At 38.9% G+C, this 24,913-nt stretch overlaps 1 protein-coding gene across 1 annotated transcript in view; it reads right to left on the bottom strand.

Annotated features, from left to right (window-relative positions):
* The window catches only part of LOC137940502 (DNA-directed RNA polymerase I subunit 1), a 43,467-nt gene that overhangs the window by 4,239 nt on the left and 14,315 nt on the right, over nt 1-24,913 (bottom strand). The window contains exons 7-18 of the mRNA XM_068785604.1: nt 24,355-24,517; nt 17,650-17,834; nt 16,658-16,921; nt 6,466-6,554; nt 6,239-6,386; nt 5,956-6,162; nt 5,561-5,827; nt 5,328-5,469; nt 4,998-5,203; nt 4,622-4,824; nt 4,345-4,543; nt 3,974-4,254 (exon numbers count right to left, since the gene is read on the bottom strand). Of these exons, the coding sequence (XP_068641705.1) occupies nt 3,974-4,254; nt 4,345-4,543; nt 4,622-4,824; nt 4,998-5,203; nt 5,328-5,469; nt 5,561-5,827; nt 5,956-6,162; nt 6,239-6,386; nt 6,466-6,554; nt 16,658-16,921; nt 17,650-17,834; nt 24,355-24,517 (2,354 nt within the window). The remainder of the gene's footprint in view (nt 1-3,973; nt 4,255-4,344; nt 4,544-4,621; nt 4,825-4,997; nt 5,204-5,327; nt 5,470-5,560; nt 5,828-5,955; nt 6,163-6,238; nt 6,387-6,465; nt 6,555-16,657; nt 16,922-17,649; nt 17,835-24,354; nt 24,518-24,913) is intronic.

Raw genomic sequence — 24,913 nt, 5'->3', positions numbered from 1 at the left:
GGGAGAGAATGCTGCATTTCATAGCACAAAAAACACACACAACGATGGGCTGCATAACCATTTCCGAGGCCACCAACTCCGGCTTCGGTTGGACACAACTCGCTTGCGCCATCCAGCATTTTCTCCCGCCCCCACCACTGCCCAGCACCAGACCCCCCCATCCACCTGATTACCCCCCTCTGCTCCCAACCCCAACAACCTTCTCCACCTCTAACCAACACCCACCCCAGCAAACCCTCCAATCCAGAAATCTGCCCCGACTTCAAAATTTGTCCCTCCACCTCTTGCACCTTTCGCCTCACAAAATCCACCCCCCACTCGGGCCCAAACCACCAAACAATTTCAATCCCCCCAAATCTGATCCGCCATGCCATCGACCGTCTCCTCTGTGCAGCATTGGTCACCTCCGACACTCCCCCAACAGAGGGCCAATGCATCTTGGATTGGTTCACTTGCCAACTGCGTCTGGACTACTCCCCTCTGGCATCTTATCTATGCCCGGGTGACTGAATTGTTTTGTTCCGCTCAATTGGCGATCGCTGGATGGCATCCTGGCTCCCTGCTTCAACTACTATCACTTATGTCCGGGACAGGAACCCTTCCTTGTAGCAATGGGGCTTCAGTCAATGGGTCCAAATTACGAGCCTCCCACCTAAGCTTTGGGAAGAAAGCATCTTTGGCCTCATTGCCAGCCACTTCGGTACCTTAATCAGGCTGGACAAAAGCACTGCTGAACGCCGACGATTTGACTGTGCCCAGTTCTTCATCTGTCCGAGTTGCATCCAATCCGAGATGACCTTCCTCCGGTTTGATGCCAGCCAAACACCCCTGTGGCTCGGTATCACGTTTGGAAATCTTGTGGGAGACTTCGTCTCTCTCACTGGTGGCAGTAGTAGCAACACATCCCCAGTAAATTGAAGTTTTTAAGTTATCTAAACACTTTTATCCCTGGATTATCTCCAAATTAGAAGATCCAGAGTTCAATATAAGCATATTTGAAATTCTACAATGTAATGTGATAATACAATAAACACCTTGAGCTCCAAACTAATGAGCAAATATCAATTCCAATAAATTATTTAGTAACAACTTCTATCAGACAATAGTGTTTAGATTGAAGAAAAATAATTAGATCAAAGATCAACAATTGTGCACAAGACACTTATCCAAAGATCAGGTTTATTTTTGAATGATAAGTAAACATGCACACTACACTCCAATAATGTTATGAACCTCATTTCACAGCCCCAAAGAGCTCCCTTGGGCAGTGGAGGATGGCTTGAGGAATAAGTTCCTGCCTCTGCGTGGGCCAGTAAGATCAAGTCTTAAGAGTAGTAAGTCTGGAGGAGTTTGTTTTCAACAAGTGTTTGAATTTATGTTTGAGTGGGAGAGTTAAGATGTAAGGCCTGAGTAGGTGTTCTTCTTCCCTAGAGAAAGCCACAAGTGAGTTATGAGAGAAGTGTCTAGAATCAATTTACTTAGTAGAGCGTACGTAAGTGGGCATCCAACTATTAGTCCCACATAGAGTAGAGAGCAATAGTTGCTCAATCAATCAGTCTATATGTAAACTCTTTGAGTTTTTATCTTGAAAAGGGAGATTGCTCAACAAGGCAGGAAGGCTCACCCTTCTCAAGTCTTGCATTTCTGGTATTCTAAATTACTTACTATCATTCAGACTATGGAAAAGATTAAAAGAAGATTTCCATGGAACAGCTTTGATTTTAAATACCACTTGGTGGGATGGAATAATGTTTGTCTCCCCAAATTCCTTGGCGGCCTAGGTATTCGCCTCACCAAGGACATGAATTGTGCTCTCCTTTTGAAGTGGATTTGGAGATTCAACTCTCCTTCCATCAACCTTTGGAAGGCTATAGTGGCAGCTAAACTCCCATGGACTTCGGGAGGGACTAGAGATGCTTATCGCCAATTTGGAAGTCCTTTTTCCTTCTCCTCCCAACATTTTGCTCAGTTGTCTGGTATTATGAGGGTAATGGCTAGTCTATCAAATTCTGGGAGGATTGGTGGACTGCCAGTGAGCCTTTAAGGAACTCTTTTGGCAACCTATTTCGAGTATCTTCACAGAGGGAGCTATCAATGGCTGAGGCCTGGTATGATGGTTGTAGGAATTTACACCCCCGCTGGGGTCTTATTGATTCTGAGGCCTCGGATGCTGCCCGCTTATTGGAGTCCATCCAAACGCTCAAGATGTGCGCTCAGGCTAATGACAAGTAGATTTAGTGACGGGACAAAAGTGGCTCTTTCTCAGTGTCCTCAGCTTACTACTTCACCAAGGGTTGGAATCCACCCCAGCTCTAAGCATGATGCAACCTTTACTTGGCACCTCAACGCCCCTCCTAAAGTCAAATTCTTCCTTTGGAGTGCTTGCCTCAACAAAATTCTCATAGCTGACAATCTTAGATGGCGAGGCAACCCCTCAGTTGATCCCCCTTTGCCCTCTCAGCTGCACGATGGAGGAATCAGTCAGTCATCTTCTCCTTCTCTACCTTTTCTCGTGGCAGGTGTGGACTTCCATCCTCCACCGCTTTGATCTATAGCTTTGTTTGCCTACGGATCTTGTTGCAGCCAGCCAAATGCTCCTAGAGACTGTTCTCTCCATGATGGGCAAGATGCTGACTTCTGCATGTGCCACTTACATTCCGTGGTCTTTGGAATGCGAGGGACTGCAAGCACTTCAATGGCAAGTTCGAGTCTATTGAGAGAGTTTCTGACATCATCTCAAGACAGATCTCCTCTTGGTTACTTACCAAGAAGGCATTATCCCTCTTGGCTCCTCCTTCCGTGACAACTGGCATACCCTGGCTCAAATGCACGCTCCCACGAGGCCTCCCCTGCGTGGTCTCCTCAAGCTTAATTTTGATGGGTCTTCTCTAGGTAATCTTGGAAAGGCCGGATTTGGTGGCATCTTTCGTGACTCTTCTGCCACCCAGATCATCTCATTTGCTGGCCCTTCGGGAATTGCTGATCCCATGACCGCCGAGCTCCTTGGCCTCCTAAATGGGCTTCGTATTTTTCGTGATTACTGCAGCAGCCCTCTCCATATCGAAGGGGATTCCAAAGTGGTGATTGGCTGGTGTGCATCTTCATCCGCCCATCTGTGGCACCACTGGAATGTTTTCTATAAGATTATGGATATTGTTTCTCACTTTGATTGTACTTGGTCTCACAATCCGAGATCTGCCAATTTTATTGCTAATGTTCTTGCTAAACAGGAGTTTCCTTCCATTCCCTTGTTGTAAAGGGTTTGCTCCATTGAGCTTCTGTAGCCTTCGTTTTTGTTAATAAAATTATCCTTTCTAAGAAAAAAAAGGTTTTTTTCTCAAGCAAGCACCAATAAATTGTGAGAATTCCTTGTGCTGGTAGGTCCACGAGATAATTTTGTTGAACACACTTCTCAAATACATTTTCATATGTAACACAAAAATTGTTTTTTCTTCTTCTTAAATGATGCTGAATTTTATTAAGAGAGAGCTCAAACGAGCAAATTACAAGGGGGGAAGCCTTCCCAACCAAAGAGAAATTACTCTTTTTGTTATCAATGAAGTTCTAGTTTTTGTTCTCCCTTGGACACCTTTGTTTTTTGTCTCTGTTTGCTATTTATCTTAATAGCTGCAAAAATCCTACTTTTTGCCCTTCAAATTTTTACCCATTAAATTTGAATTCAGATTGCAGTTTTCTTAGTAGTTGTTAAAATCTAGGTTACCCATACTCAAGGAAAAACCTTCAATTTTTTAATTCTTTGAATATAAACCACTGTGTTCTGTCACATAAGCAGTAGTAAGTAACAACCATCGAATTAAAAACCAAAAGAAATGAAAAGAAAAGTGAAAAGCCGAAACTTGGTCAATGTGAGCTTTGTTTTTGTGGATAAACTCATAAATGAGTCTTGGAACAAACAAAAAACACAAAATCCAGTATTTCAGGGAAATTTAGAGGAGTATGAGAAAGCACTCACGTCATCTGGGTTGATGGCTCGCCAACAGACTGAGCAGCAATGACTCCAACAGCTTCTCCAGGTTGAGCCAAACAGGAGAGGTACTTTAACTTTACCAAATTCAGAAAATTATTTTTCTTCCTTAGTTGAAGAGAGTCTCTCTTCTTTCTTGCTAGTCCACCGATGAATTTTTTTGCTTTCTCTTCCAGTACTTCAGGCAAATCCCATATATAACCATCAGATTTGGATAGATGTGGGTTCTCAAGATGTCCACCCAGCTTTTCTCGAATGATTCTCTGATTCTGAAAACCAGCAAGAGATATTCATTATCACAAACTTGCAAAAACATTACAGAAAAATCTAGGAGAGAACATCCAAGTGCATAAACTTACAGTAGCAAGCATTTTAAATTCAGATAGATAGCTTGTTTTATGGACATCTACACCATCTTCTCCATAACAGAACTGAATGATAGACCCATCTGGATCACGAACAGTACGGTCATAACAAACTTTTAGAGACTCTAGACTTTTAATAAGACATCTTTGGAGGTAACCACTCCGAGATGTTTTTATTGCTGTATCAACTAAGCTGCAGAAGGGTATAACAGAGTCTAAGTCCACATCCTGAAAGATATTAAAATAAGCAAAAAAGTGGAGTTCATGTTACCCATCGCGACCAGCCATGCAGTGGAAATAGTACTCTTGAGGACGAAGACCACTCAAAAATCTATCACTGATAAACCCACCAGCTCGAGCAGCACAATCCCAAGGAGGAAAGCAAGGTAAAGTTTTCCCTGAGACCATACGAGGGACTCGTTTGCCTTCCAACTCTTGTTGACCCAAAAGAGAAGATATTTGGGTGAAATTCACCTATGCAAAACAAATCCAATCATTCCATGGGCATAAATTACAAATATCTTGGAGGAGAAGTAATATGGGTATGAATGCAAGTAAAACAAGAAATATAAATGTAAAACACTCATTGAGAAAATAAAAATGCACAGCATTGACATCTGACATGGTTTGAAACAGTAACAACTCACCAAGGAACCTTTAGCACCAGTAGTAGTCATAAGAGAAAGGCAGTTCCTTGGAAAAGGTTTCCATAACTCAGTAGGAAACAAGCGCTTGTTAACATCTGATGTTAAACGATTAAGAGCACTGGACATCATCCTGTCCAAGTTTTCTGTAGCAGATTCTCCATTACTTCTTATGACCTTTTCAACCTCACTTTGCAACTTTACCGGATCTATACCAAAAAATAAAAAAACTACTAAGATGGTTTTGCCCATTCAGACTTCTTAAAAAGAAATGAAGAAAATAAATAGTAAAATGCCTCTGAATGAAATGAAGAATACAAAAGAGTAACAAACCTAGAACTCCAACTTTGCTACCAACAAATTGGGAATGGATTTGTTCGCCAATTTGCCTGCTTTGCTCCAACTTCTTTGTTCTTTCCCTGTCTGACTTTTGTTGAATAAGCAGGTCATCCACTCCACAAGTAAAACCATGCATCTAGAGCAATAGATATCATTTCAAGTCATCAATCATTTGATGCAATAACTACATAAAATATGGAGACTGATGGGGAGTTGCAAAATCAAACCTGCAAGAATACCGTAAATAACCGACTAAAAATAGAGAGCAGAAGTCCAGCAGTATTCGAACCATACAGCTCTTGAACTGCATGAACTAAACCATACTTGCCAAACTGTGCTTTGTCAATCACCCCGTGCAGTAGCTCATTCTTCTGTATTAGCAACTTCATTTCCCGATTATTACTTCCAAAATAGTCCCTCGGAATCCTTCCAGCCTTTTTCACTGTAAATGGTGGGCGAGCTCTAGTAATATAGTTAAGAATTGTGCTTATGACCTGGAAAAGGTAGCCACATCAAACTGCATAATTCTGTCAAGGAAATCCTATAATCACAAATTATTTCTTGAGTTTAAATTAATGCTTACAGATAGATTAAAGACTAGAAAATAAGCTCTCAAACGTACCTGTTTCCCTGTCCACAGGGGCTTAGGTTTCCATATGGCAGGAGGAAGGGGCTCCAAATCATCACCAGAATTTATTGTGCAAACTTTTTTGTGAAGATTGCCCAATGCAGAAGTGGATGCACAAGAAGCACATATAAGTTGATGGTATTCATCCCGGGTTAAAAAAGTATCCGTTTTTGTAAGAAGTACTGCACTCACGATGTGGTCCTTAAAAATTGAACACATTGTCACAGAACAAATCACCAAAAACCACTAAAAAACAGAGATGTGGTTAATTAAAAACCTGAATCAACCCTCTAATGGGATCACCACTTGTTGGAACTGTGTATTGCTTATTTGCATTTGCAATATTATAAAGTTCAGCACGTGAAATTTCATCTTGAGGGAAATGAACATTCATTTCATCACCATCAAAATCAGCGTTGTAAGTGCTGCACAACAATCCAAGTCCAATTAATAAAACAGTATTATACACAGTATAAAGTTCATAATTTGAAAACTTCTAGTAACCTGCAATTTGCATAGTGCATACGAAGTGTTTTTTCTCCTTTCAAAACACGAACAACATGAGCCATCATACTTGGCTTGTGAAGTGTAGGCTGCCAGAAAGGGAATAAAGATAATTCAATCAGTTTCAAGGATGGTGAACTAAGACACTGATCAATTTTTCCACAGAAAGAAACTGACAGATGCTGCTCACCTAAGTCATAAATGACTAAAAAATGAATTTAGAAACCTTGAGTGCAATTTCCAATAATAACAGCATTTTTTTTAGTCACTTAACCATCTCTCCAAGTTTACTTTACTCAACCTCATCTCATTAGGGTTGTGACAGAAAATGAAATATTCCCAGGTGCATCAAGTTGAGAAAAATATTCTTATGGTTTCAGCTAGGGCTATTAAAACTTCATCTTCAAGCTACCAATACCACAGGCATCCATTCAAGTTGGGAAAGAATTAAAAGAAAGCTGATGCAATAACAAGATAATAACAAAAAGGAGGCATTGGTGGCACCCAATTCTATGCCAGTGTCAAGCCGTACCTTGAGGTTGCTCAATCTCATCTTGAGTATGTTTGCCAAACCCTGGGTTTAGGCATTGTTGCTATGCTATGGATCCATAACAAGGAATCAGAAACAACATCTCAATCAACAGAAAACTTTGTTTTATATTCTACGAGACAACTTTATGGTAACCAATGTAGGGGCAGAGGGAGGTAATTCTTGTGGAAGAAGTACAAGTAGAGGTTTTGGTGGAGGTTAGGGCTAAGCTTGCACACCCTAGAGGAACGAAGAAAACTATTGAGAAATGTTGACAGTTATATGGGCAGCCTATATGGGCAAAAGTATTCAAGTAGGTTAAGAAAATAAAAAAGCTCTCACCAATATAGAAGCCTCAAAAGGGAAGCACATTACTTTAGATGACGATCATGATAACACCAGAAGATTAAGAGTATGTTTGTATCACAGACCGCTATTTTAGCATTGACAAGTATGAGCCTTCGTTCTACCTCTCACCTCTTGGGTTACAAATTTTAGAGCATTTGAACATATGAGGGGTCAAATTAAGACACTATCACACTGACCCTATGCTACTCCCAGAGGTTTGTTTATTTGACTAATGGAATAGGCTGCACATATCTTACTGCTACTAGTTTGCCTTTGTCTCATGTTCTACATGTTCCAAACTTGCCAATAGGTCCTTTGACAGTTGGCAATAGGTCCTTTGACAGTTGGTCAGTCTACTGAACATCTTAAATGCTTTATTAACTTTTTTTCTCTACACATTGTATCTTCCAAGAACTTCAGATGAAATAGGTGACTCGTAGAAACTATGAGAATGAGGATCTTTACTATCTCGCAAGTAATTCATCTGCAGTAACAGCCCCGCTTCCCAATATCAATATATAATAATAGCACAACTAGCTCAAGCAGGCCATCTCTTCTACCCTTGTAGCATCAAGTACCATCTTTGAAGTCTTGTCAATTTTAAAGTGTGGGCCATGTCAATTACATAACAAACATAAGGTTTCCTTTCCCCCAGCATTGGGAAAGGCGTTTTCGGCCTTTTTTCTTTGGTTCATTCAGATGTATAGGGTCCAATGTGTCACAAAAATTTTCAAACAACAATAATTTTTTACCTTCGTGGATGACTACTCTAGTGAAACTTGTCTTTACTTAATGAAAGATCATTAGGAATTGCTTTCAGTTTTCCAATCTTTTTGTGGAAGTGTTACCTTTTTCAGAAAATCAAAAAATTTCATTCAGATAAGAAGGAAAGGAGATACATCAAAATACGAAGGCTAGTACAATAAATAGTCCAATAAACCTAAAAGAGAACATAAAACTATAAAAAAAACAAGATTACAATGAAATGAATCCAAATCCAAAGGAAATGCATCCCCCACAACAAAATCATGAGAGAAACATCCATCTCTACCAAATTATCTATCAACCATTTACACTTCTATGATTGTGAGATCATGGAAATGAAGGCCTTGTCATACATCACAAATCTTGTCATGCATATGCCAAAATCTCCACGGTGGCTTAAGACCTGATGAGAGCCACCTAATTACTACAACTGAATCACTCTCAATAGCAAGCAGAATTAAACTTCTACTTAAAAATCTTCAATCCACATAACAAAGCTAAGAGCTCTGCCTCGGTGGAGATACATTCCCCAAAGAGTGCAGAATATACATTAATAAAACAGTCCCAGATAGTCCCAAAGAATATCCTCACCTCCTACAGAGTGCAAATTCCCTTTGGAGCTCCTATCAATTTTTTTTTTGAGTAAAGACGCAATTTCATTAAAGACCCGAAGGCATAGACAAACACACTAATAAGGGGGGCCCCTTACAATGAAGGATTGGAGCTCCTATCAAAATTAAGCTGTAACCACCCTTCATGGGGCAATTGCCAAGGCCATGATCTGTTACCTTTAGAATCAATAAAGACAGTAACTTCATGCTCACAATAACTTAGAACAAAACTAGTGAATTGTTGAAAAAAATGCAATTTACTAACCCAAAATTGGGTGTCATTAATCATATGTTCTATAACACCCCCAATAGGACACGTACAATTCCCAAATATCCTAGTTTTTCTCCCCCCACAGAGCTGAGCATAACATACAAAGTTAACCATTATTCTATCTCACCCAAGGTCTGTAGTAAGAAGGAATTGGCTTGAATTACTACTTTCCATAGTTACATTCCACCTCTGTTTTCCTGGTCTTCTCTACCAATTGGTCACGACAAGTTCAACTTTGACAGAAGCTCACTTGGTAATACAGGGCCAGCAGGTTTTAGAGGGGTTATTAAGGATAACAATGGTGCGATTAAATTGCTCTTTTCAAAATTGATAGAGAACAGCTAAAATTAGTGCTCTTCTTCAGGGTGTCAGATTTTATGTTCAACATTTTACAGCTCTCAGGGTCTTTGACTCCAGCAAGGCAACATCAGGGAAGGCTCAGTTGACAAGATTGGGGGAGCTTTGTTGTTCGTCCATGTGTATCCTGCACCTGCTCTATGACGCATGTTTGTTGATGAAAGATGTGAATTTCCTCGATGCTTCTCACTGTTGTATCTTATTACATTGAAGTCCCCAGCAATGACCCTAGGCAAACTCTGTAGCTGCATTATTGCAAACTTATCTTTCCATAGAAGATTTTTGTGTCAAACTTGTTCAACCATATACTAGTAGAGCCACCCATTCAGATTGTCCTTCACCAATTGGAGGTGCACTTCAAATGTAAAATTTTCAACTACCTGCTCGATCTCCTCCAGTTTGCTTGGGTCCCAGACAAAGGCCATTCCTCTACAAACCCTTCTACTTTAAAGCCCATTTTAGGTTTCTCTTGTGCCAATTTTCCTTTGGTATGTCATCCATGATTTCCTCTAGTTTCGTCTCCTGAATGAAAGCAGCTTTCACCCTGTTTCTTTTGAAGGTTTCTTTTATGACAGTTTTTTTCTTTGCAAGCCAAGCCCTCTCACAATCCACGACATTATATTCATCCAAGCACTATGCTTGTGGCTCCATCTTGCTTCAACTGTTTTATTCTAGCTCAACAAGCTTCAATGTCTTCTCTTGGCATTTCCAAAAATGCCCACATTCATCGATTACAATCTCAAGGAGGACATCTATTCTTTTTTTGAAGGCAATATGCACTCTCTTTCTGCTTCGTTCAGCAATTGCAGCACAACTACAACCAGGGCTTCTCCCATGGCATGTATAATCATTGTGTTCTGCTTTCCCTTCTGTATTTTTTTGGTTTTTGCATCACTTGGTTGCTTTAAAGTATCTGCTCAACACTTTGAGTGTGTATTTCAAGGGAGCTTTTTCATCCTTTCCGCTAGTTTCAACGGTCCCGAAAGCTACAAAACGAGCTGCCTTGGCTTCCTTCTTCTACCTGTATTCTATGTGTGTGTGTGTGTGTGTGTGGATGTGTGGGATGCTCATGGAGTCATTTCCTTAATTCACATTATTTAAGTTAGTCCGGTCCTGTGATTTCTTTGTCGGAGGAGCTGGTTCGGCTTCATCATTTGGTTTAGTCTCACCATTTGTTGAGTTCACAAGGGTTCTAATGGCGGCAAATCAAACAAGAACTTTTTTTTACTATTAGATCAAACAAGAACTTGATGAGCGAAATGCACGCTCATCTTTCTTTCTTCTTGTATGTCTTCTTTTCTCAAGTAAGAGGTACACTGGTGGTAGTAGCAGCTGGAGCAAGAGGTTGAGTAGGCCTCTTTCAAACCCTTTCACTATTTCTTCCTAACTTTGAAACTATAGTAGATTTTCCCGCTTTGTCATCGCTTTGGGAAAGCACGGTTGATTTCCACCCCCGGAACTATTTGCAGGTGCTGGTATTGAGTCTCGAGCCAGCTACACGACTGCTTTCACCTCTCTTCCCAAGTCCAGGTCTGCTACCCTCTCCTGATTCAGATTTGGGTCCAAACTTGAATTTTGGAGGCTTCCATCAAGCTGATTTAAGTGTACGTCAGGTTCTGAAATCAAATTCGAATTCGAATTCGAATTCAAACTCAGATTTCCATGTTCTCCATCTGGAAAAACCCTTTCTCCATTATTGGCTATTATTTTAGTTGTGTTTTGACTAATTGTTAAGATCTTCTATTGAAAAGCAACCAAAGCTGCTGCACTTCCCTCTTTATTTTCTGACCACCAAAAAATTGCAGGCATCTAAAATATCACAAGTTTACACCCCTTTCTTTTTTTTCCTTCCTTTTGCGTGATGGTCGATCAACGTTTTTGTAATCCATCATAGGTAAGTCTCAATTGCGGCTCTATAAACTCTTCCACCAACTTGGATTGGGACGTCCAGGCTCCTAGAGAAATGCCCCACCACCATTTTCATGTCTGCACCCTATCAATCCAGTTGGAAGTGGTCACTTCATGATCGATTGAACTCCGTAGTCGTTCCAATAATACCATTCAGGGCTTGGAATATCTCCAAACACCATAAATGTGCTAAGAGTCCACATATTGTGACCCAAACAATATTTTCTTTTGTGCCTTCTAAGGGTCTTTTCAGCAAGCTCTCAATAGTCTTTCCCATTAATTGATCTTCTTTTTTATGAAAGTGAATTTCATTTAAGCAGAAGAGAGACACAAACAAAGCCCAAGCAGAGGAATCTCCCGTAACAATGAGGTATTAGAGGGAAACTTCTTGTTTGGTTAATGAGTCAGGTAAAAGAATTAGCTGATCTCAAAACATGAGATCGAGTATAATTCAAGGATTTTACAATATCAATAATTTCATGTAAGGTACGCCAATGCCACCAAGGGAAGAACAGAAATGAGAAGCACCTTCTGTTAACAACTTTGGAGTCATCTTCAATAATCAGTCTGCTATCCCAATTAAGCAAACGACTATGGAAGAGAATGACACCATGGAGGAGGGCATGGCGCTGAGCTTGGGTCGAGTCCCAAATTCCAAGAGGACTCGAGTAGGACAGCAAGATAGAGCTTCCCAATCCCTTATGATCCCACCAAAACCAGCCCTACCAGGGTTTTTAAGAGCATAGCCGTCAAAATTTAATTCCATAAAACCATGAGCAGGAGGGACCCACTCTTCCACGTAGATTGGCTTAGAAGGGCCAGACATTTGAGCAATGGGACGCCAATTTTCTCTATTCAAGACTGCTAGTGTTGGCAACTTCTGGCCTTGAATGAATCCAGGCAATCACCATTCCAGTTATCTAGAATTGAACATCTTCTAAATTAAAAACATTGTTATCGAAATGCCTATTATTCCTTTCAATCCATAGTCCCCAAGGAATTTGAGAAATGCATGCTTAGAGGAGACCTTTTCCCAGGCAAGGAAGGCAGCAGCCCTGGCTCATTTGACTACGCCTAATGAGGTTATCAGGTATACAATAACTAAAGCCCAATTTGTGGAAAAAATACATCCAAACTCTCCAAACAAAAGGGCAGAGGATTAACAGGTTCGGAACCGTCTCTTCTACCATGCCACATAGGATTTCCACGTTTTTTTAGATTGCCTACCGTGAAGGCATGGTTAACACTTAAGATGATTTTTCTCCAAAACCACTTAAGAAGGAGGGCATGATTCATTTCTTTGGTACTTCGAACTCCCATTAACTCATCTTGTATGGCTAACACTTTTCTTTTCTCCTGGGCATCAAGAAGAATAAGACACAGATTGGGCTCCATATATCGCATCACCGAGAGTTTTGTGACTTCCAATTTTGTCTGGTCCATTGTTTAACCTCCTCAAAGTCTTGACATGTCTACATATTTTTTTCTTTATGCGGGCTACTTCGCCCTTTTCAGGCTCCTCCACCTTCAATTGAGTGAACTCAAGTCAACAATCAACATATGTTTGTCGTTAATAGTGTCTACAACAATGGGGGACTTCTTTACCTGTTGTTGTGGTGTCAACGCATGCACATCATCTCATTAGGATTTTGTAACTAGACTTCTTTTGTAGTAAGGACCACAAACATTGTTTTATTGTTTTGCACATTGGTGCTCCCTGCATCTGAACTGCTTAGCTTCTTTGACAAAATTGATAGCTTCTTTGTTACCCACCTCTGTCCCGCACCGTATTTCACCTCCTTTGACCCAAGAACAGTCTCCCCCTTCCGCTCATTAATTTGGCAGGTTAGCTTATTATCGTTTTCGTAAATGCCCGTTTTGAAATTTTCAGTTCCTTGTTAGCATTATTTTCCTCACAACTGCCTCCTAGATAGTTTTGGTAATGATTGCCAGCAGCTCATCAAGCGTGTGTGTTGGGACTCGTATGAACGACCTTCCTTCAACACTCATTCACCACAATTTTTGCTGCCAAATTTTCCCCCATAGCGATGGTGTTGTTGTAGAATCACTTCCGTCCCTCAACAGTGAAAAAAGCGAGTTGTTTATCCTTCGTGAACCCTACTGCCGGACTCCCCCTCGCTGTCGTCCCACCAAGCCCAAATCTCCTCCCAATTTGCCCTTCCATTCGCCCTTCAACTCCCCTCTCCATCACTACTCCCCTCTAAGTAATTAACCAAAAAATATATATAACTTAAGTTTCTATGCAAGAATATCACGTAATATGCTTTAGATCTTTTTCATATGTGAATTTGTTACATTTTTTTTTTATTTTAGACTTGATACTAGTCAAAAGCCATGATATGCCTAGAGCATTCTCCTTTTTCAACCAGATGGAAGAGGAGATGATGGCAAACCCTTCATATAATAATTCTTTCTTGGGCCTCTAGAAAATATTCTACCACTCTACACCAAAAGAGATAGTTGTTACCATTAAGTTTAATGGTAGTTTAATGGTAGGCTTCCCTCCTTTGTAAATTGCTTTTTTCAGGTTTTGTCTTCATAAAAATCAGTATCATTTAAAAAAAAAAAGTATAATGGTAGTGATCTGGGTATTGACTCCATCACATTCCTCTATTCCGTAAGTGATTGAAGAGGAAGAAACTTCACTGGTACTTGGGGATGACATATTGCAATTAAATCAATATAAAAAAAAGTAAACTGCACGTCAAACAAGCACCTCAAACACCCCAGATCACCAAACACAGCAAAAGAGGATCCCTACACAACTTGTGCAGAACTAGAATCATATCCTCCTACTATCACCATATACTAATGAAACTTCAAATCAGTACCAATCACCCACTTAAATACAATCAACTCAATAACATAGCACTACAACAAACAATAATAATAATCGCGGAAGAAAGAAAAAGCAAACACGAAAACCAAGAACAAGATTAATACAGGTTTGCATCAAGGTGAGATTACGTCCTGTCTTCTGCCGCTGCAGTAATCCACTATGAAGATGAAATAGTTTACAAGAGAAATCGCATACTTACAGGTATTTCTCTCTAACCTCTCAGACTGCAACTCGAGATGCTCCTCGGATTAAGATGATTTAAACCCTAATAGCGGCGCCCCTCAATTATAAAGAGAAAATTAAAGCAATCGCAATACAAGAGTAAAATTCCCAAACTGTCCTTAATGAAATAACAATTAATATATCGTGGACTTGGCGGGGGCTAATTAATATATTCTCAATAGTTTTCTTCGACCAAAGGCAACATGTCAACCCAATTAGGGTCCCAAACTCATTAACATGAGATTAGGAAGCACAATAAACTAAATATGCATTTTTGGTTAGTAAATTCCCATCCTTTCATAGTTACACTTGAGAGCATTTTAAGGTTACACTTTACCTGTTTTGTACTCTCATTCAAATAGGACACAAATTCTCCATCGGGAGCCTCCTCTAAAGGAGTAGCAGAAGTTAAATTTTGATGGCAGCCAAAAAAGGAATCCAGGTCCCATAGAGGGTCGTGGCCTTTTCCATGATATTTGGGACAAAGAGTAGGTGTATACGCTACACTTTTTGAAATTTGTGATTCCCCAAAGGCTGAACTCCATGTTTTACTATGTAGTTTGAGGATATTTATGCAGAAGTATGACTCTCATGTTATTGAAGAAGACTTTCGAGTGGTCATTGAGTGATTATCCCCATGAAAACCTCCTCCTAGGAGATTTTGGACATGAGCCAGTCTCCCTATGTGATGTTGTTCCATTGGAATTGTCTCAAACTGTTACAAGTGGCAATTGTGTAGCTGATTCTTTATTTGGGAAAGGAGTTGATTTGGTGCATCTTGTGGAAAGCAATACTTGCCCGGTTGATTCAGGATGATTATGTTGATTTTAAATTGATTGTATCCATTAATTTTTTTTTCTATTCATCACATTTTGTTTGCTAGAAATATCTGGCCTCTCAGGTAACTCAGAGGTCCTTATCTCAGACATCTAGTTAGAAAATGGGGGCTGGAATTTAAATCTTAGAAGGCACCTCACTGATACCGAAGCTCTCCTTGCATCCAAGCTCCTTCACAACCTTCCAAATCAGATAGCCAAACAACTCAGGTGACACTAATCTAGACTCCCTGCCCAATAGGATCCTTCTCCACATCCTCCGCTTAGAAATTCCTAAGCAACCTCTCCATAGCTCATCCAAAGCACCTTGCTGCCTATGCTTGGGACCTCCTTGCCCCTCCACGTGCCAAAATTTTCATCTGGTTTGCCTGTAGGAACAAAATCCTAACTTCCGATTCCTTGACCCAATGGGACACCCCTATCCTAGACCCTCTTTGCCATTTCTTCAAAAATACTCCAGAAACAGCAACCCATATTCTCCTATCATGTCAATTCGCCCACTTAGTTTGGATGTCCCTCTTAAGCAAAATTGGCCTCCAATACTGTGCCTCGGGAAACTTAGCAAACACCATCCTCTCACTCATCAGCTCAAAACTCCCAAAGATAGGTAAAATGATTATATCTTGTTGTATTGGTCATATAATCTAGGCTCCCTGGAAAGAACGTAATAGGAGAAAATTCAAATTCAAAACCTCCTCTATTGAGGTTCTGACTGAGCAAATCTCTAGCCAAGTTTCTGTTTGGCTCCTAAATAAAAAAAAATATTTAGAAATTTCAGTGGTTCAAACTTCAGCAGCAACTGGCAGACTATCGCTGATCTATCTCTGCCCCATCGCTCCCCAACTATGGCTATATGGGTCCCTCCTCCTCCCGGGCACTTAAAACTCAATTTTGATGGAAGTGCTCTTGGCTTCCCGGGTCCAGCAAGGTTCGGTGGTGTTATCTACAATGAAAATGGTGACCTCCTCTTCTCCTATGCAGGCCCCCTCGGCAATTCAGACTCTACCACAGCAGAGCTCTCGGGTCTGTTACACGGGCTCAAATCTTCTCCAGCCACCTTTTCTGGTCCCCTTTGTATTGAAGGCGACTCAAAAGTGGTCATCAATTGGTGTGCAAACCACGACCATCCCCCAAGGCGTCATTGGGATATGTTCTATGAAATATGTAATTTATTTTCCCCTTTAAGCTGTAAGTGGAATCACATTCCACGCTCTGCTAATCACCTGGCAGATTCCCAGGCCAAGGCGGGCATTTCTCTCCAACACTTTGTTGTGGAGTCAGGCCCTCGGAATTAGGTTTGTATTTTTCTTTCTTTATCTTATCAATATACGCACCATTCATACAAAAAAAAAAACATTTTGTTTGCTAGCCTTGTGAGGTGGCAAGCTCAGAATTTTTAATCTTTGCTCTTGCCTCTCCTTGATAAATTTTGTAGCATCTATCCAAAGAAAAAAAGACTTGGTATTAAAGGAGAAAATTACAAACCTGTCGATTAACAAGTACAACATCTCCATCTTGCAAATGTCTGTATACAACCTTTCCTTCAAACTCCGTTTCTGGACTCTTCTCAGAGTTAGTAATTACTCCCCGTGATGACAACAACTTCCTTGAAATTGCACGACGTTGTTTTTCAAGAGATGGCAACTTTCTCGTAGCCAACTTATCCACATAATGCGTAGCTCCTGGGTGAACTTCACTACCATTAATGATAGCATTCCGTAGCTTGTCACCATTCCAAGGAGTAACCCTCTGCACAAACACATTAGATCACAAGATCATAAAATGAATAAACATAGTCATTGGAATATACACAATCCATAATATATAGCTTGATTGAAAATTACTTGATTATGTCTACTATGTAAACAAGCACAAATAATTTCATAGAAGGCAAACAATAAAAGTTTTATTTTTTAAAATCAAAGTATTATGTAATTTGTTGAATGGTAAAAGTCTCACGTTAAAAAGTCTCATTTAAAAAAAAATTGTTAAGAAAGTTAATTGGGTTGTAGGTTATACAATAGGCCTCCTAATGGGTTAGTCATTCTGAGATAGAATCCCGCTTAATCCAACAGTGGTATAAGAGCAGGATGTGTGCATGGGCTGTGACCTAGGTTGTCCTTCCTAGGTTATTTGCGTGTAGTGTGCTCCCGAAGGGGGTTGTGCCTATCTCAGGCCTATTATATGCAAGTCTAGATGTAAGAGAGAGTGTTGAGTGAGAAAACTAAAAGTGTTAAGAAATAGTATTATATTATAAGGTTGAGCAATTAGTTATATCATGGCAGCACACTTCCTGCAAAAAATAATATTTCAGAACTTGCCTATTGATACGAGACTCCTTTCCCATTGTAGCTTAACTCTCATTCTCTCATACTTATACAAAGCAATAACAGCAATAAAAGCTTTCCACCATTTCAAGAAAAATTTAAAAGAAAGCAAATTATTGTTCTCATCATCATAAAAGCAAAGAAACCCACCTCAGGATATGTTAACCTCAGAGCAAAATATGGGGGAATCCCAATTTCATTAACTGCCAAATACGGATCTGGAGATATAACTGACCGACAAGCAAAATTGACCCTCTTTCCCATCATTTTCTGCCGGAAGATACCTTCCTTCTTCTCCAATAGCTGACAGATTCCAATTGATCCTTTATGTTTGCCTACACTCAAATAATAAATGAAACATCAAGCAAGACATGCTAGGGATAGATAGATATATATATATAAACCCATCAATAAGCATGCTCTACATACAAAACTGCAAAGCAGTAGAAGGTGAAACAAACACCAAACATGAGAAAAGGAAAATAGTGTAAGAAGAAAAAATTGTTTTGTTAAACTTAATCAACATAAAGGTCCAATAAGCACAAAATGACACAACTAATTATAGTTAAATTACTTACAAGAATCTTTCAAAAGAGGAAGATAATTTATAGGTGAACTCTTAACAATGTGATAAGCACTTTTTTCGTAAATGAGCTGCAATAGTGCATCATGAATTGTTAATATGTTGTGTAATAAGTAGCCATCATTCAGAAGCTAAGATACAGAAGAAGCATATTTGAAAACTAATATTGTTTGGACCTATTGATGGCAAGAAAAAAGAGGCAAATCCTAAATAGGGTTTTGGATTGTGATAAAAAGCAGCCTAAACCAGTTCATAATCAGGCTAGGCACAAAGAAAGCTAATCACAATCAAAATTATTTGGGGCTAGTAATGCAGCACAATGACTTAGATTCAAGGAATAACAAAGTTGAATGCATCCTTAGAGTTTGGCTCACCTAGATTTCATCGACAACTAAGAAAACTACAATCTAAATTCAAATTTAATGAGTAAAACTTGAATTAAAAAAGTAAGGTTTATGTGGTGTTAAGATTGAGTCTATTTCCATCCCAAAATGACTACCCACTAAGGAGGCCTACTGTTCTTATTTTTTTAAGTGATTTGGCGAATTTGGACCGAGTCGCATCAACTCGTTATCCTTCCACTGCCGACAGTTGGAGGTTATAGCTGCTCTGTAAAACCAGCCTCACGTTGTGCCCTCCAATCTAAGAAAAGAGTCACCCAAGCTTTCGCTCGGGAAACACGGCTCAACTGCAAGGAGGCCTATTGATCAATGTTATAAACCAACAACTTTTCCTAAAACTTTTATATATATATATATATGGGATTATTCTCACTAGTACTTCCCCTTTTGTCCAGACTTACATGTGGGCCTAAGATATGGACAATATATGCAAGGTACAAACTCAACGGCAGACAAACTAGGCCCAATAGTAGACTTTCTACTCTGATAAAATTAAGCTCGGTTTCATCCCAAAATGACTAGTCGCTTAGAAACCTTATCGTTCAATCTCATACACCAACAACTTTTTTTAACACTAATCTATGTGGACCAATTCCCACTAACATGTAGCTTTTAAAAAAAATAGCAAACAAAGAAAAAATGCAAAGAATAAGTTTGTCCAAGAGAAAAAAAACAGAACTTTATTAAATTGCAAAAGAATGATTTCTGAGTTACATATGTAGGCCTTATTATTATAGGTATACAGATCTGCAAATAAGCTAAAAAATAGAAAACTACAATTTTGTCCGCTAATAGAAATAGACTCCAATTAGGGCTCTGTATCGATAGTTAGTTGCAGGAAAAGAAACTCAAAATAGAAAACAGTTTCTAACTTAAAGGCTTGCTAACTTTAGGTTACACTAGTTTGGAAACAAATACAAAAGTTTAAACAGGATAGGCCTTATTATTATAGGTATACAGATCAGCAAATAAGCTAAAAAATAGGAAACTGCAATTTTGTCCAGTAATAGAAATAGACTCCAATTAGGGCTCTGTATCGATATTTACTTGCAGGAAAAGAAACTCAAAATAGAAAACAGTTTCTAACTCAAAGGCTTGCTAACTTTAGGTTACACTGGTTTGGAAACAAATACAAAAGTTTAAACAGGATACTACTACATGAAAAGACTTTATAATAAAAAATTTCAACTAAAATAATAAGTTGCTAAAAACAGCAAGTCTCTTGTCTAGTTAAAACTTCTAATTTCAGAAAACCTGAGAGACTTTCTATTTTAAGAGTTACTCTAATGACTCCTCCCCCACCTGCAGCCTCGAGATAAACTCTTGAGCTTCAGTCAAAATAGAACTTTAAAAACTCTCAACACGGGTATTCCAAGGAAGAGAACTACTAATCTAAAGATAGACAAGTTAATAAATTACCTTGTAATTTTTTTCTTGTAAATATGCTAGAAAGATTAGAGGTCTCCTCTAATTTACTGGCTGAAAAAAAAAAAAAAATAAAGCATAGTCACTTCAATAACACCAGCAGCTTTTGCATACACTAAAGAGTTCACTTATTTTGCTCTTTCTATTTCTGCCATCCCCAAGGGGAAGGGAATATTGATTGACTAAGGAGACAGCAACAGTAGAAGGAAACAAAATTTGGAGACCAAATTAGGGTCAAAATGTTCCAAAGAAGTGTGGAAAAGGGGCAATGAAGAAAGTTGTTAAAGTTATAAATTGAGAAGAGAGAGAGAAGGGAGGAAGAGAAGAAGGCGAGAGAGAGAGAGATACAGAGAGACAAAGCTGAGTTGGTTTGCAGCACCTCTTTCATATCAAACTTTAGTGAAATTACAGTTTACACATCAACACTAAACACACCTTAATTCCCTAGTTAAATGTCATAAGAAACTAAAAATAAACCAAACACCATGTAAAGCTGACTACTTTCCTAAAACTAAAGGGATAATAAGAAAAAGGTAAAATGACCAAAATATCTTCCATGTAATTCAACACTCTCTCACAAGTTAGAGCATATATATTAAGAAGCCCCAGCTTATTATAAAAATCCACCTCACACTTCCCCAAAACTTAGGTAAATACGTCTCTAAGCTGATCAGCTGACTTGCATATAGAGTGACCAATGCAATACTCATCACATCAGCACAAATGAAATGACAATCTATTTCAACAAGCTTGGTTCCTTCATACAGGATTACTAGCAAAAAAATGGCAGCTTAGTTATCAAAATGCATCACTGTAGAACTCTTATTAGAGAAACCAACCTCGGCCAAAACAGATGTCACACATAGGATTTCATTGACAAGACAAGTCATTGCTCACTACATTACCTCCGCACTAAAGCAAGCCACCAAATTTTGTTTCCTGTTCTTCCAACTAATTAAATTTCTTTCAATTAACATACAGTAGCCAGTAGCTAGCTTCCTTTCTATCCAAGACCCAACATAATATGCAACAGGGCCAAAAAAACAAATTTGGATAGAAGATGTTGGTACTAACACAACACCATTTCAAAGAGCAATGGGAAGGTTCAAATCACTTACTGCAGGAACTGGCAAGGATAGAAGCAAGATCTAACCTTTAACTCCAATGAGCAGAGAAATTTGAAAAGCCACATTAATGGAGAAGAAGTAAACTTAAGAGAAGAACTGGCTGAAACCCTCTGCAACAAAATCTTGCTGCTCGAATACAATGAAAAAGCTATAAATTAATAAGAGAGACCAGAGAGAGAAAGAGAAGCAGCGAGAGAGAGAGAGGGAAGAAAGAGTGTGATGGATGCAGCACTTGTTGGGGGTCAAAAATCGACTTCCACTCCTTTTAAATATTCACTAAAGTGAAAGATGAGTACATAGATAGAATTACCCCTCTACACTAAACTCTCTATAACTCCCTACTTACAAGTCATAAATGACTGAAAATTGAACCACGTAACTACCATATGAAGCAGAACACTTTCCTACTCTAGAGGGTTAATCTAAAGAAGGTAAAAAGATTAAACCACCCTTTACAGGTAATTCAAAAGTATACATCTCGTAAGCATTTACATGTAGTGGGTTATCTAAATGTTGACTATGCCGACTCCAAACCTGCTAGATTTATTAGTAGCTATGGTATGTTTGTTGGCGGAAACCTAGTTACATCAAAAAGTACCAAACAAACAATGGTGACTAGATTGAGTGCAAAGATCTAGTACAGGATCCTCATACCGCATGTCAACTAATGTAGGTAAAAGGTCTTATCGATGAATTTGGATTTTATATTCAGCAACCTATGGAGATATTTTGCGACAGCAACCAATGGACATGTTTGGTAATAAAATCAAACTACAATTTTTATTACTAACAACTCTGTGTTTCATGAAAATAAGAAACAAATAGAAGTGGATTGTCACTTCATCAGAGAAGTTGTGATGAATGGAACTATATCTAGCTCGCCTGTGAAGTCTTCTGATAAACTTGGAGATATATTTACTAAAGCACCTCTGAAGGGGTAGTTTATCATGTCTTAATAACAAGTTAGGGTTACTTGAAATCCATGTGCAACTTGAGCACAATGTCAAGAGATGTGAGATGGAAGGGTTATTTTAGTCATGTTATTTAGGGTACGTAGTTTACTTTGTAGTTAAGAGAGTATTAAAACCAGGGACTAGACTGGCCGATCGGACCAGGTTCAACCAAATTATTTGGGTCAAATAACTTGAACCCGAAAAAACCAATCAGATTGCAGTTCGAACATTGAACCAGACAACCTAATCAGTCGACCAGGTCACATGCACAGGAGAAAACTCTTCCTGTGCATGAAAGACACCAAGGGGAGTGAGGGCAACAGAGGGAGGGACGCACCGCCACCCCCCCCCCCACATCCCATGTCGATGAAATCATGGGGGAGAAACTCTACTCCTCCACCCTTTCAGCCTGCAAGGGAAGGGTCGTCACCCTCCCCTCCACCATGTGGAACTTCCGCATAAACAGCAATTTGCTTCTCTCTCTCTCTCTCTCTCTCTCTCTGCTTTTCATTCTCTTCAACTTCAATTTCTGCAATATTCTCATTCAACAACTCCAAAGATCATTGGGAGTTCCTGATATGTATGGAACATGATTTATGAACAGCAATTTGCTTCTCTCTCTCTCTCTCTCTCTGCTTTTCATTCTCTTCAACTTCAATTTCTGCAATATTCTCCTGTAACAACTCCAAAGATCATTGGGAGTTCCTTATGTGTATGGAACATGATTTATGAACAGCGATTTGCTTCTCTCTCTCTCTCTCTCTGCTTTTCCTTCTCTTCAACTTCAATATCTGCAATCTCTATCTACTTTTCATTCTCCTCAACTTCAATTTCTGCAATATTCTCATTCAACAACTCCAAAGATCATTGGGAGTTCCTGATGTGCAGGGAACATGATTTAAACTCAACAAGAATGATGCCACAAAATGAAGCAGCCTAAGAAATACAAAACAACTAGAATGGAATCTTGTCTCTTGCACCTGATACAAACAAAAATCAGCAAGCAGCATATGCACTTCCACACCAAAAGCTAATTCAATCTACCGATCAATGTTTAACTGCCAGACCAAGGCCAGGTAGAGGATTGCTTGAGGTTGAAGCCAGTGAAAAAAATCATAAAACAGTAAACTATGCATCCAATCCCTGAAACGGAAAACAGAAAAAAATCCATTTCCAACCCTAATACTGCTAGAGAAAGGATTTATGCTGATAATGATTTTTTTTTAAAATAATGAGAAATGCAATTTCTTTTAAAGGAAACTCCTCAGAAAGGAAAAGATTACATCAACAGGATTTGCCAAATAGAAAGATGAAAAATCAAATAGGAAAAGTATTGCCTCTAACAAGATGTTGCCTATTAACACTTTCCTTAGCTAGAGAATCAGCTAACCCACTAGCACTGCTAAGAAATGTTAAGCTGCAACATATATCCATTTTCTCATCAAAATACAAAAGAAATCTGCCGGCAAATTCTTTTCTCTAACACCCAACCTATAACCACCAAAGAATTGTCGTCAACAATTAAGGAGAGGAGAAATATGCTCTCTTGAGCTTTTGCCTTAATAAAAATCAGTATCATTTAAAAAAAAACAATTAAGGAGAGGAGAAACATGATGAATTGAGTCTTAAACCCAGACGAAGGGTTCTCAATTGTGACATTGTAGATTCACACAAGCCATAAGGGGCAAAATAAACAAGAAGGATATTACCTGTACAGTCCGAAAAATAGAACCACCCAACAAGCCTAAGGTTACAACAAGAACTACCATCAGAGTTTTGTGAAGTTAGGCCTATGCCAAAATGACTAACAAAGTTAGGAAGTCTCTTGCCCAACTAATAAACCAGATATTTGTACTCACTACTCCATGTGGGATTTTCCTTTTACACTCCCCCTCACATGTAGGTCTTTTGTGGTTACTACATGTTGATAATTTGGTTAAGGGTCTTTTTCTCAAAAAACAAAATAAAATAAAATAAAAAAGATCTATGGCCCACCCGAAAATGACTAACCAAGTTAGGAAGTCTCTCTTCAACTTGTACTCATTAACCCATGCAGGACTATTCATTAACAGGTTTAATTTAAGTGAACCTTGGGGAGGGGGAGTTCATGACACAAGTGCACTGTAACAAGCATTACTCTTGTCCAGTTCTGCATTTTATATTATTTCGATGCTAATAATGATGAGCACTGTAAAATAAAAAGAAATGCTGAATACAACATGAATGTGAATGTGAAACATAAATAACTTTTGCTAAAACAAGCAGACAACTAGCAAAGATGAAACAGTTAAATTTGTGAACATAAATAGTTAAATAACAACAATAAAAGAAGAAACGAACAAGAGAAAGACAAGAAAACAACTAACCAATAGCCTTCTTGCTATCAAATAATGCATTAACAGCTTCTTGAAGATAAATCCACCTGGGTACAACACTTGACCGTTCAGATTCATTCATATAGGCATTGGCTAAATTAATGTTGGATTGTAGCACCGTACTGTATTGAACACTTTGTGGATGTTCGACCACCTAAAATAACAAAGATAATGCACATCAAGTTCAGTAAGCATAAACCACCTTTTTCCCAAAAAAAATCACTATTATGACAATTGAAATGAAACACAGACAAGTAAAACGAGATTAAAACATTACATTGAAAACGAAGCAATCTGAGCAATGCAATTCAACAACCTATTTACATTAACAAGATCTGAAAATGCCAATTGCCAGTTAGGCTTCATCTCTTACACTCCAGTAAGGCTCATGTCATTTCGTAATCACAAGAACAAATAATTTCTTCAGTCTTCTAGACCCATAACCCAAATAAGGGACCAGTCCTATTGAATCTAACTTAACCAGATAGTCTGGTCTGGGTTTTATAACAGAGACAGAAATCAAAATAAAAGATGGCAAAATTTTAAAAAC

Source organism: Aristolochia californica, unplaced genomic scaffold (genome assembly GCF_029961685.1).
Source record: "Aristolochia californica isolate CCGP_79_NKW_82.1479 unplaced genomic scaffold, dmAriCali1.0.hap1 SCAF_9, whole genome shotgun sequence".
Lineage (NCBI taxonomy): Eukaryota > Viridiplantae > Streptophyta > Magnoliopsida > Piperales > Aristolochiaceae > Aristolochia > Aristolochia californica.
The sequence above is the reverse complement of the archived record's forward strand: the minus strand, read 5'-3'. Positions and strand labels throughout refer to the sequence as shown.